Source organism: Saccopteryx bilineata, chromosome 3 (assembly GCF_036850765.1).
Source record: "Saccopteryx bilineata isolate mSacBil1 chromosome 3, mSacBil1_pri_phased_curated, whole genome shotgun sequence".
Classification (NCBI taxonomy): domain Eukaryota; kingdom Metazoa; phylum Chordata; class Mammalia; order Chiroptera; family Emballonuridae; genus Saccopteryx; species Saccopteryx bilineata.
The window spans coordinates 255,582,066-255,594,201 of record NC_089492.1 but is presented as its reverse complement, the minus strand read 5'-3'; the positions used below and the strand labels follow the sequence as shown (position 1 = coordinate 255,594,201).

Sequence of the window (12,136 nt, the reverse complement as noted above, 5' to 3'; positions counted from 1 at the left end):
GGGTGGGGCTTAGGTTCTTTGATGCTCTTTTCCTAGTGAAGGTCGGGAAGCCAGGGAAGCGCTAGAAGGGAGGAGGCCAGGAAACAGCAGGTGTAATTAACATTTACCAAGAGCTTCTGCATGCCAGGAAGGAATTTTTAAAATGTCTTTAACATACGGGGATATGCTGTCAGTCTTACAAGGTTTGAGTGCCTATAATTTCACCATGAGAATTTCTTCTTGAGTAAAGCATTCCTCCAGTCGTTCAAAATAAAAAGAATTAAAAGTTCATTTCTAGGAGAAAATCAACTGCAAAAACCATTCCCCAGTCCTCTCCCAGGATGCAAATGTGATGAGGTAATGAGAGTGCTGACTTGGGTTTGATTCAGGTTCTGACTCGAGTGTGTTTCCTGTTGTGAAATGCAAGTAAATAACCAACCCTTCCCTGCCTGTCTCAGGATTGTTGTGAGAGTTTGGTAAGCAATGCTTGTTAAAGAGCCCCTTAGGACTTCTTTCCCTGTCATCCATTTGAAAAACATTTGTTCCCTTTCCCCTTCTGGACTCAGTCTTCTCATCTGTATAATGGAAGGAGGTCTGGAACATTAGAGAACATTCACAGCTTTGCTAGAATTCCTATTCTAGGTAAAGGCTGGAGCAGGGATTCTTCTCCCAAGTGTCTGTATTCAGTCACTTCCAGAATCCTTCAGTCCAACCTGAAGTCCCCTGTATATCTGATTTCTGCTACCATCACTTTCTGGGCCCATCCAAGTTTCATGTCCTCAGAGGCCATGCTGGCCTGTTCCCATTCTGTTCCCTGAATGTCCTTATAACCAGCTGCTCCTGAGCCACTCAGGCCCATGTTCTAATCCAGGTTCTCAAAATTGTTATGTATCCCCTATGGCAAAAAAGTTCAGTTAATACCAGAAAGGACTCTGGGGAACTCAGGAAGGGCTCAAGAAGGGCTCCCTCAAAGCATGTGGAGTTCCAGCCATGCTTGTGGCTCCCTTCACCACATGCTACCTACAGGTCCTGGAGAAGTGGCAGTGGCAGCAGGAAACCTCAAAGAGGCCACAGGTTCATGAGGGCCAAGGGTGGTAGGGCAGCCTTTACTCATTTGCACCAAGGTGTGGGGAGAATGGCTTTTTCTTTCTTTCTTTCTTCTTTTTCTCTTTATTTTCTTTCTTTCTTTCTTCTTTTTCTTCCTTCCTTTCTTCTTTCTTTTCTTTTGTGACAGAAAGAGGGGGTGAGTGGGACAGATAGGGACAGACAGACAGGAAGGGAGAAAGATGAGGAGCATCAATTCTTCGTTGCAGCACCTTAGTTGTTCATTGTTTGCTTTCTCATTAGTGCCTTGATGGGGGGGGGGGACTAGAGCAGAGTGAGTGACCCCTTGCTCAAGCCAGCAACCTTGGGCTTCAAGCCAGCGACCTTTGGGCTCAAGCCAGCAACCATAGGGTCATGCCTATGATCCCAGCCTCTAGCCAGTGACCCATGCTCAAGCTGGTAAGCCTGTGCTCAAGCCAGCAACCTCAGGGTTTAGAACCTGGGTCCTCTGAGTCCCAGTCGGATGCTCTATACACTGCGCCACTGCCTGGTCAGACTGGCTTGCTTTCTTATTCCCTGTTCCAAATAGTTTTGTGGATCCAGGAAAACAAAGCCTTCCACAGCCTGGCTGCTCAACCAAACTGTTCCTCTACTCCTAATACATTGTCTCTCCCTTTACCGTCTTCTGCCAAGTTTTGCCCTATGTAAGGGGGAGGGGACTCTTTTCTCTCTTCTGTATCCTCCTTCCTCTCTACCTCTGTCTTCTCTAAGCATTCCTCTCTGAATTTCTCAAAGCAGTTTTGTGAGAGCTTGTAAGGAACAGGCCTTATCTACCCTCACTGCCATGGTATATTTCAAAACAACTATGATCCCAGAACCTGAACTTTCTAAGAGTCTGAGCTGTAGTTGAGGAGGTGTGAGTGATCTGTCATAGGAAATGTGCAAGAAGAGCCACCTGTTAGAAAGCTGAAGTGGGGCCTCTTTGGTGAGCTAGAAGAAGGGGCAGCATAGTGGAGGTCTTTTAGATCATAGAGCGATGAAAGGAGGTATACTGGGTACCAAGAAGGGAGCTAGGCAGCTAGCCAAAGAGATTTGATTTAACAAGCTATTATATGTCAAGCATTTAGAACTGTACCTGACACATAGTATTAGTTATTATTGCTATTATTGTGAATGATTCAGAGATTGCAAAAACTGAACCTTAGAATCAGAATCAATCATTTCCTCGCTCCCACTCCTGGTCATGAAATAGAGGAAACTGAGGTCTGGAGGGGCCTGCCATAGTTCCAGTCTGGGCTAAGACTGTAACCTAGGCCTCTGACTTCTAGGAGAGCAGCTGCACAAAGCCAGCCTGTCTCCTTCTTAGGTAGAGGAGAGAGCTCTACTTAAGTGAGCTATTTTCAACTCATCTGGGAAGTTGAGAGTAAGGAGCAGTGGAATGAAGGCAAGACTTGAGCTTAGAGACTCCAGTGTCTCCTGGGGAATAAGCTCAGGAATCAGCCCTATGTCCTGCTCTCCCCAACAAACTGCCTTTTCTTGAGGAGGGCTTCCTCTGCTGTGACTAGGGTTAGGACTGTGTTTCTGCCCCGTTCCTTAATCGGTTAACTCCAATAAACCACCCAGATTAAGGGGGTGAGAACAGCCAGTGCCAGGTGATCTGAGCTGAAACAAGAAAAGACTCTCCCAAGAGACTGAGTTTCCTGAAGGTAAGGGTCAGTCTTCCCAACTCCTAGGATCCTAGCCTTGCCCAGAAATCCTAGATCCAGAGTTCCCAGAACCCTGGGAAAATCTTGGTGTCTCCACCCTGGAGAGCTGGGCCAGACATGACCATCCCAGCCAGCACTCCACATGGCCCAGGACCAAAAAAGCCCTCCCTGTCTGTCCCCTTCTGGCACAGTTCCTTCCACTGCCTGCCCAGGAGCCATGTGGCACCCAGACCACAGATTCCCACCAGTGCTGCTTTAGTTTGTCTCCTTTATTTTACCAAAAATAACAATAAAGTCTTCCCTCTGTTTCACAAAAATAGATATCCCCCCTTCTTTCCCACCCTACCCACCCCCTTCTGCAATCAACACCGGCCACAGCCTAGAATCCATCTTCCAATCCACAGCTCTCCCTGGGGAAATCTTTGAACATCATCCCTCCACCTCACCCCACCCCAATCCAGAGCCTTTGGGAACGTCTCTGGAGGCAGCTGTCCCAGGTCCAGCTGGCTGCCTCCAGGAGTCCCATCTGTTTCCCCAGAGATCAGGCAGCTGCTGGGCCATGGAGAGAGGGGCATGATTTTGGAGGCTTGGCCAGCAGATAACCCTAGCAGACCTGAGGGACAGTGGGGCACTCTGGCATTAGGCTAGAAATCCCTGCTCAAAGCAGAAACAGTTGTATCCTGGAGAGGGGCTGTCAAACCCTCTTTTCATGTGCTTCTCATTTCTCAATGTAGCAATCCACAGGCCCCACGGTGGGACTCAGAGCCCTGGTTTCTACTCCAGCTTCACAAAGCCTTTCTGTGAAGCCTAGGACAGTTTCTCCCTCTTCTCCTCCTGGCTTCAGTTTCCTCTTATATACGTGGAAGATTCTGTGAACGAAACTAGATAATCCTCAGGTTGTTTCTGGATCTCCATCTTGGCCTCTGGGAGGTAGGGCCTTGTCCCTACCTAATTTCCCCATCTGTAGGTCTGGGCATGGGGGTGCTGAGTAATGGAGTACTGAATGAACATTCTAGTTTCTCTGTGAGCAGCGAGGCTCTGAGAGCCAACCCACTGGAATGTCTCAGGATAGATGGGAAGGAGGCAAGTACTTGCAGGAAGAGTCCATTCACTAGCCACGTGGCCCTCAATGTCCTGGAATGGGGACAAGACTCAAGAATTTCCCAACTCAAGTTCCACTAGATCCTTGGGTTGGATGATTATTCTGTGCTGGGTTTCAGACCCTGGAAACCAAATTTATAAATTCTAGGAGCTAGATTGGAATATGTGATTCCCAATTTAAGAACCAGAGGACCAGTGTGGACAAGAAGGGACCACCCCCAACCACCAGAGGCTGTCTATAATCAGGCCCTTTTGGAGGCAGAGGAATGAGTGAAATGACAGCTGATGGGCATCTCTGGCTGAGTAATTGAAACCCCTGTCTGTGGTGGGCCAGGGATTGAGGTGCCCAGGGCAAGGCTCCCCTTCCTACCTGCTCTCTAGAATTCAGGCTGATGGAAGAGGGTAGACTAGAAGATTCAAACATAGAGCTGCATCCATCTACAACCACATTTTGTATACTTACACACGTTGTTGGATGCACAGAGTGGGGACAGTGAACTGTCATCACTCCTACAGTGGTCATAGCCTGATGGTCCCAATTCCTCCACCCTCCTTCCCTCATTCCTTTGTTCCTTCCATCAATCCATTTGCCTAACATTTATGAGGTTCTACTATGTGCCAGGGAGGGTCTAAGGTGGCTAGCTCTCGCAGATACATCCTATAGTCAAAATCACACACATACACACACACACATACACACAGTCATCTGTGCTCACTCACACACAGCCTGTTCACTCTCTTGTACCTTTCTTGCCATCACCTCAACTGCATCCACAGTGCCCAGATAGCCTTGGGAACCACCACAGAAAGGTGACTACAGAAAGGAGTGGAAAACTAGTCTACCCCGCCTCCAGACTTCATGTTGGAGGTTTAGCTCCCCCTTTCCTTCTGTTTGCCCACCTTTAAATTCTCCCCTTCTCCACTCACAAGCAGTCAGGGGAACATGTGGGCAGACTCCTAAGAACCAGAAGTCCAGGGGCTTTGGGTGTGTGGAGGGGTCCCAGAGCCTTCAAGTTCCTTTGCCACCAGACTCCCGAGGTTCCCCTCCCCTAGCCACTCTATGTTCAGATGATCTGACGAGCAATAATGTCCAGGCCTGGGCTCAGTGACAGATCCGCTCTGTCATCTCTCTCTGTAGAGACACAAGGTTGGGGGGTGGGGAGGGGATGGAGAGTTAATCAAAACTCAACCTGCCAGGCAACCCCTTCGCAAACCGTAGGGACTGGCTGCTCTTCTCCCTGAACCTGGCCCCTTTCCAACCCCACCCCAACTCCAGGCTGCAGATCTGGGTTTGTAAACTGACATTTGAACGAATTCTCTATGAAAGTACAGAGGGATTGTTAAATGAATTGCCTTGCCCTAATTTATCCCCTTAGGTATTGGATGTTCTTAAAGCAGGTAGCCTTTGGATCTGAAAACTCAGAGGCTGGCCCTGGTGGGCGAGAGTAGTAGGGGCTTGGCCTCACCAGTGGCTCCAGCTCCCGCTGGTCCACGAGGCTGAATTCGCGGATGAAATAGTAGAAGTGCTTGTAGCAGGTGTTGACATGCGCCTCAGCTCCCATGCTGAGGATGCTGTCGAAGTGGTGGATGTAAACGTGGACAAAGACGCGGAAGAGGCGGGTCAGGATCTTGGTGCAGACCTGCTGAAAGTTCTTGGGAAAGGGAACTCCTACGGGGACAGGGATGGGCAGAAGGTGGGGGCAGGATCAAAATCCTGGTATGGAACTCTGCCCAGCCCCGTCCTCCCACATACAGGCAGCCTTTGCCCACGATGGCCTCTTCCCTAGCACACTTCCCTGTGGGAGACAGACAGAGATCATGATTTGTTTTCCCCATACTTTCCTTTATAATGAAGCACAAATCTGACTTTGCCTTTCTTCTACTGAAATACAAATCATCTTCCACATTTTCCCATGACTCTGAGCAGGACTCAGCCACTTGGTTGGGGGTCACTGACCAACCTTTCTTAGAGTATGATGAAAGAAAGTAGTTCTCAGACTCTCCCCAGAAATATATGTATCTATAGATGCTCTCACATGACACCCTTACATACAGTTCCAAGGGGAGTTTATCAACATCTGGGGTCCATTTTTAAAAACATGGGCCTTCATGATTAAGCCCTAACTTCTCAGCATGGTGCCTGCTCAGGCCTTTTAGGATCCTGACCTCCCTCTCCAGCCCCATCCTGACTCCTTCCTCTTTGCAACATTCACAATGCAGTCCCAGACCCCTAACCCTGGGGATTACTAAATCTTCAAGAACTAGTTCAGATATCTCTCATTCCTTCAAATACTCAATAACACTTTCACTTTCATCTGTGAGCCAGGGCCTGTGCTGAGCCCTCTGCACCTTTTGCCTGGTATAATGGGTATGACAGCCATTCTAGATGAGATAAAATGAAGGTGTGGAAAGGTAGAGCTACTTGCCTGAGGCTACGTAACTCTCAGCACAGACTGGAGGCAGGTTTCAAACCCTCTTTGCATTGCCCTGCAGCACCTCTCTGAGATAAATGCCACAGACCCTGCTCAAGAAAAGCTCCAGGACCTATGTAAAAGATAGTTTTGCACAGCCCCCCATACTCAGGGTGGAGATCTTAGTGGCCATGCCCTCTTTGCCATCCCAGGGTTAAGACATAGCCATCTGGGGTCTCAGAGGCCTGGGGGTTAAGGCTAGAAGGGAATGAGAGTTCAGACACAGGCCCACACTGGCCTGCCCCTTTCCATAGATCCCTTCCCCTTCCTCACTGCTCTCAGAAAGGGTTGAGCCCTGCCTTCCCATGCACCCTTTCAGGCCCAGCCCAGGTCCTTCAGACTTGTCCTGCCCATCTAGACACTTTGGGCCCAGGCCTCAAGAGACCTCAGCAGCAGTTCTGAATCCCTCCTGATTTAATGCACTTTCCCTCACCTGGCCTCAGTTTCCTCCTGTATGAAATGATAGCGCAGGAAATGACAGGCCACCAGCTGGGGAGGAGGAGCCTCAGGCATTGAATTGTGACTCACTGCTGGCTTCCCTCAGCATTCAGGTTTCTCCCCTCTGGGCTTGACCACCTGCCTCACCAGTCTCTGATTCCCTTTGCTTTAACAGGGGTGAGGCCAGGCGGGGGTGGATCTGCTGTGATGGACACAGTGTCATGCCAACATCTCTTTTGATGCCCTTGGGTGGGGAAGCAGGGCAAGGATGACATCACTCATCTCCCAGACCCACCCTCACCCGCCTGGGCTGCCCAGTGAATTAAGAAAAGGCTCCATGGCTTGGGCCTGACAAGGGAAAACTCTGCCCTATGAGACCCCTGAGCTGGAGATACCATCAGGCACACCCAATCCGCACCCGCTTCCCTTCCGGAGGCCAGGGGTCAAAGGGAACTCCCTGCAGGCTGCAAGTCTGGTTCGCTCAAGCAGGGTAACCTTGAGGCACCTCTTCTGGAAGTTTCTGAGAATCACAGTCGTCTTGCCAGGATGGTCCCTAGAGAAGCACTCAAGCTTTAAACAAGCGCCTCAAACTGGGAGTCAGGCAGGCAAAGCTTGAGATATCTGATCTTGAGTAGACAATGAAACTCTCTGAGCCTGTTTCCTCTTCTACAAAATGGGGATGAAAATTACAAACCTCTCCCCCCATCCCCACTCCCAGAATCGCTTTATCAAACTAAATGCTCCATCTGTGAAATGGGCTCTGGTAGCTCCCTCCCTCCCTGGCCTGGCCCGACTTGCCTGCCAGGTGGCACTCACCAACGCGAGTGGGAAAGACATCCTCATCATTGATGAGACTCTCGATCCAGTCCATGAGCAAGGCCATGTAGCGTGGTGCGGAGAGCTTGGCTGGCCTCCGGTACTGGCGCTCGTCCTGCCAGCGGTACTCGTAGCGGGGACCTCCGGCCATCACCGGGCAGCTGGTCTCGCTGCAGCGCTCAGCCATGGTGCCATAGATGAGGTTGATGCGGTTGAAGAAGTCCACCACGTGCACGGCGATCCAGTCATCAATATTCTCGCCCAGGGGCAGCCTCACCACACTGCGCAGGTCCAGGCCAGACTTGAGCGATGCCTGTGCCTTCTTATATAGCTCAAAGCGCTGTGTGCCTGGCTCAAAGCGCTTCCGCGGCCTGAATGTCTTGTCCTTGGCAAACACCTGCTTCAGGCACAGCGCCATGGCCAGGCTGGACTGAGGGACAAGTGTCCAGGGGAAGGACCTGCAGATGCCCTGTCAGGGCCAAGGACATGGGAGAGCACGGTGGTCAGGTCCTTACCAAATGTGCTTTGACTTCCCAACACATCATTTCCCTCTCACTTCTCAGCTTTTGGCCCACCTCTGCAGCCTCTGCCTGGATTCTAAATCCTCCTCATCCCCTTGGTTCAGCACCCCTGCCCTATTTCCAGGCTGCCCTATCTCCCCCTGCTAAGCGCCACATCCCTGCTATCTTATTTAGTTTCCTCTCCACATTCATTGCATCTCACAGAGGGGCTGAGCCTTGGCTCCGAACAGGTGCTCCTCAGACTTGCTGTTGACCAGCAGAGAGGTGGCAGAGGCTTCCTGCAGTACCTCCTGAAGGCAGGGTCTGGGACAAGATGACCTCTGGGAGCCCCACAGGCCAGCTAGTGCAGCGTGGGAGAGCCTGGCTGCACATTGTGCTAGGAATAGGGGAGGAGGGACCCCGCCTTCGGCTTCCTCTGGGATATCTCATAGTCCATCCGGCCACCGGGGATTCCCAGGGAGCAGGAGGGACTTTTCTACCAAAAATGTCCTTTCCTTTTATTGCCCTGAAAGAGGAAAGGGCTCTCATATGGCCAGCTGTGAGTGTAGCTGCAGGCGCTAGAGAAAAGGGGGAGGTGTTAATTCTAGAAGGGCACCACTTCCTCCAACACTGGCTGGAAATCCTTCCTCCTTCCCCCCAAGCCAGCCTCTTCTAGGCGGAAACCCCAACATGCACTGGCCCCTCCCTCTGCACCTGACACTATCAATAGACATTCCTAGAGCACTCACTATATGCCTAGAATTGGGAGGTACAGTTGGATCCACCCAGCTGGGACCATCTAGAATTCAGATAAATTTGCTCTGCCTTTTAGAACTGAAGGATCCCAGACTCAGAACAGACTTTGGGGACAGCAATCAGAGCCCCAAGCTTGAAGGCAGAAGTCCTAGGTTCTAAGCCCAGCACCACCATGACTGTAGCAGGCATGGACTTGGCCATACAACTTCGTGAGTCACTCCATTACAGGCCAGGTTTCTGGTACTCTTAGGGTAGACTCTCATCTCCTATGAGTGTGTGAGCCCTTGGGAAATGCAGGTCCAGGTACCTACTGAAACTAGAACTTAGCCACAAACTGAGCACTGGCCGTGACCCCAGACTGAGCACTAAGGCTGAGTATATACCATGCACTGAGCTCTGGCTCCAGGTTGAACTCTTACCTAGCCTTGACCCTCGTCAATGGGAATGCTGACCCTAGCCTTAGACTGATGCTTGAATATAGCCACAAACAAAGGCTGGCCTTGACTTCAGAGCTGACACTGGAACATTTTCCTTTTTCGTGTCTCTAGTAATACTGGGACAGGATTGGAGAAGGAGGATGAGAACAACATGACCAAAGGCACAGTATTTATGGACTGGGGGAGGTGCCATGTCAGGCAATAATCAATCTAGTGGAAAAGTTTGGAACAGGGTTCTTGATTGTACCCACAACAAGCAGACCAGGAGGGGAACAGTCAAGTAAAATGAAAGGAATTTGGAGAGTAGGGGTAGGTCTTCCAGCAGGATCTTGTCTTCTTGAAAAAAACATCAAAGATGTGGCAGGTCATCTCATCCATCCTGGGCCCCTTGCCTTCTCATCCAAAGAAGTCTCCAGTGAGGGACTTGAGTTTCCTGACCTGACTTCCATGCTTCACTTGCCACCTGTATTCTAAACTCTGCTTGGGCCAGGGGCTTCCAAAATCTCCCACATTGCAATTAGGTGGGCTCCCTAGGCTCTTCACCTTCACCCAGCCCCTTTTACTGACGGTTACCAACAGACCCTCACCCTGGCATTCGACACCTTACCCTACTTTTCCTGCCTCACTTCCCTATATCAACCACCTTGCAGATCCCTGAACACTACCTTTGCTACCATCCCCTTCCTGCCTCTAAGTTTTCTTACACTGGTCCCTTTGCCTGACTACACATGGTCTGACTGAATGCTACCTCCTCCCACAACCCTATCTAATAAACAAACCCAGACCTCTTTTTCCTTGAGTGGAGGCTGCTCTTTGGCCATTGCTGTCTCCAGCCTCCCCCCACTACCCCCACCCCCACCCTGACCCCAGCCTATGTCAGGGCCTGGCACATAGTCAATGCTCAGGCTTTAAGGAAAGCTCCGAATCAAGAATCTTAGGGTTGAAATAACCCTGAGAAATCATCTGGCTCAACCCACTTCTTGTAAAAGTAGGGAGACTGAGGCCCCAGAAAGGGGACTTGAAGAGTGTGTGTTCACATAGCAAGTTACAGGCAGAAGATCTCCAATGACAGAACAGGGAACTGGGATAAGGTGGGGCTCAGCCCAAGACAAAAAGACCATTTTCCAGCATTGGCTGCACTAGCGAGTTGTTGGTCCGGTGGAGATAAGGGGAAAGGTGGGGAAGTGGAAGGAGAAGGGAAGTATCTTCACACCAATTAGACCAATCTAATTCCTGTTCTAACATGCTGAGCCTTCTTCACTGCCCCCACAGCAACTTGGGTGTCCTGACCAGTGAGCTAGAGTCTCACCTTCCTGCTGTAGAATTTCAAGACCTGAGTTTTTTCCCAGGGAAGTGTAAGCTTGGCAGCGGAGGGAGGAGGGGGGGTGATGGATAGGTGCCCTTCTATCTATGCCACTTGTTTCTCTTCACTTCCCACTTCCATGCCCTCCCCGAGTTTCTGTCCCTCACAGAACCTTGGTTCCCCCCTTGAACCAAGGCTTTTGCCTCTAACTCTGGGTGTCCTCTTACTCCTAAAGTGGTCAGTGATGGCTCACACCCTGGGTGGGTATCTGGGCTCCCCAAATGAAGAGCACAGAGTGGCCCTTCCTGTTTCTGACACTTAGCCCCCTGCAGAGGCTACACCTGCTATCCCTCAGGCCGGCCCCAGTTTGAACCTAGAATCCAGCCTAGAACTCTGATGTGCGCGCACGCGCGCGTGTGTGCTACAGGGCAGAGATCCAAAAGAAAAGTAGAGGTGGGGATTCCGAGTCTGCGTTGTCCCTTCAACACTCGGCCACCCAAACCCACCGTTTGGCCGTCCGTCTCCGGCCACGGCTCTCCAGCCAGGGCTGTCAGGACAGACTGGTCGTAGGACCCAGAGGTGCAGGCCAGATAGTTCCGCTCCCGAAGACACGCCCCCGTGTACACACACACACACACACACACACACACACACACACCGCCCCCCCAACGCCGACTTTAGTCCCTCTGATTCTCGGACCCGGACCCAGGGCTCTGGCCAGCCCGCTTTCGGGCAGAGGTCACCTCCGGATGGTGCCACGCCGGGACAGCCGAGGAAATGAAAGTGGAAGCAAGGCTGGTTCGTGTTCGCGGCGGGGTCGCGCGGGGCGCGGCGCTCACTCACGGGGTTCGCCTCGATGAGTTAATGGGAGTCCTTGTCCGGCCGCGAGTCACATCCCCAACGCGCTGGGTCGCTTCCTTTTACCGGTCCTCCCGTTCTGCGGATTCTCTTGCCTGTTCACGGGCCTGCCCTGCCGGGCCGCGGCCGCCCTATCGCCCCCGAGGCGGCGCCAGCTCCGCCCCGGCCTTCCCGGCCCCGCCACGCTGCGGCCAAGGGGCGGGGAAGGGGCGGGGAGTGGGGACCCCCCACCTCAATGCACAAACAAACTCTATGTCGCCTTTCCGGAAAGTCCATATTGTGCCCCAGCTTCTCGCTGGACAAAGGACTAGACTTTACCAAAGAGGCAGCCTCAGCTTTCTCTACTGTAAAATGGGGACAAGTTGAGCTTCTGTCTGGAGCAGAAACAAAAGCGCTACTAGATAGATGGTGGTGGTTTTCTTGCTCTTCCAGAATCCTGTGTGTTTCACTTGTGGCTGAACTCAATAAAGGATCAGTTCTGCCCTATACACTTCATATCCTCAGCTCTTGGCGTAGTGTCTAGCACACAGCAGGCATTTAATATCAATTTGCGGAATGAATGAACGAATGAATGAATGAACAAAAATGTCTTTGGACTGATGAGTGAGTCCCCCCACACCCCCAACACACACACCTGCACTGAAAGGACTGGCCCTGAAGAATGATCAGATCACAGACTTTCACCTCCCCCTACAGTGCTGGGGTCCTTGCTTAGATTGGTCTGATT

General features: G+C 51.4%; 1 protein-coding gene across 4 annotated transcripts; it reads right to left on the bottom strand.

Moving 5' to 3' along the window:
* Positions 1 to 3,088: 3,088 nt before the first annotated feature.
* On the bottom strand, positions 3,089 to 11,576 carry MOB3C (MOB kinase activator 3C). Of its 4 annotated transcripts, none has more exons than XM_066269290.1 (4): positions 11,395 to 11,576; positions 7,538 to 8,024; positions 5,297 to 5,499; positions 3,089 to 4,962 (listed from the first exon to the last, which is right to left on the bottom strand). In XM_066269290.1, the coding sequence occupies exons 2-4, from the start codon at positions 7,971 to 7,973 to the stop codon at positions 4,933 to 4,935; spliced, it is 669 nt and encodes a 222-aa protein (XP_066125387.1). In that variant the 5' UTR covers positions 7,974 to 8,024; positions 11,395 to 11,576; the 3' UTR covers positions 3,089 to 4,932. The 4 variants fall into 4 exon arrangements, with proteins under 4 accessions (XP_066125387.1, XP_066125390.1, XP_066125388.1 ...); XM_066269293.1 differs by having other exon boundaries at positions 7,556 to 8,024; XM_066269291.1 differs by lacking the exon at positions 11,395 to 11,576 and adding an exon at positions 11,058 to 11,385.
* Between the last annotated feature and the right edge of the window lie 560 nt (positions 11,577 to 12,136).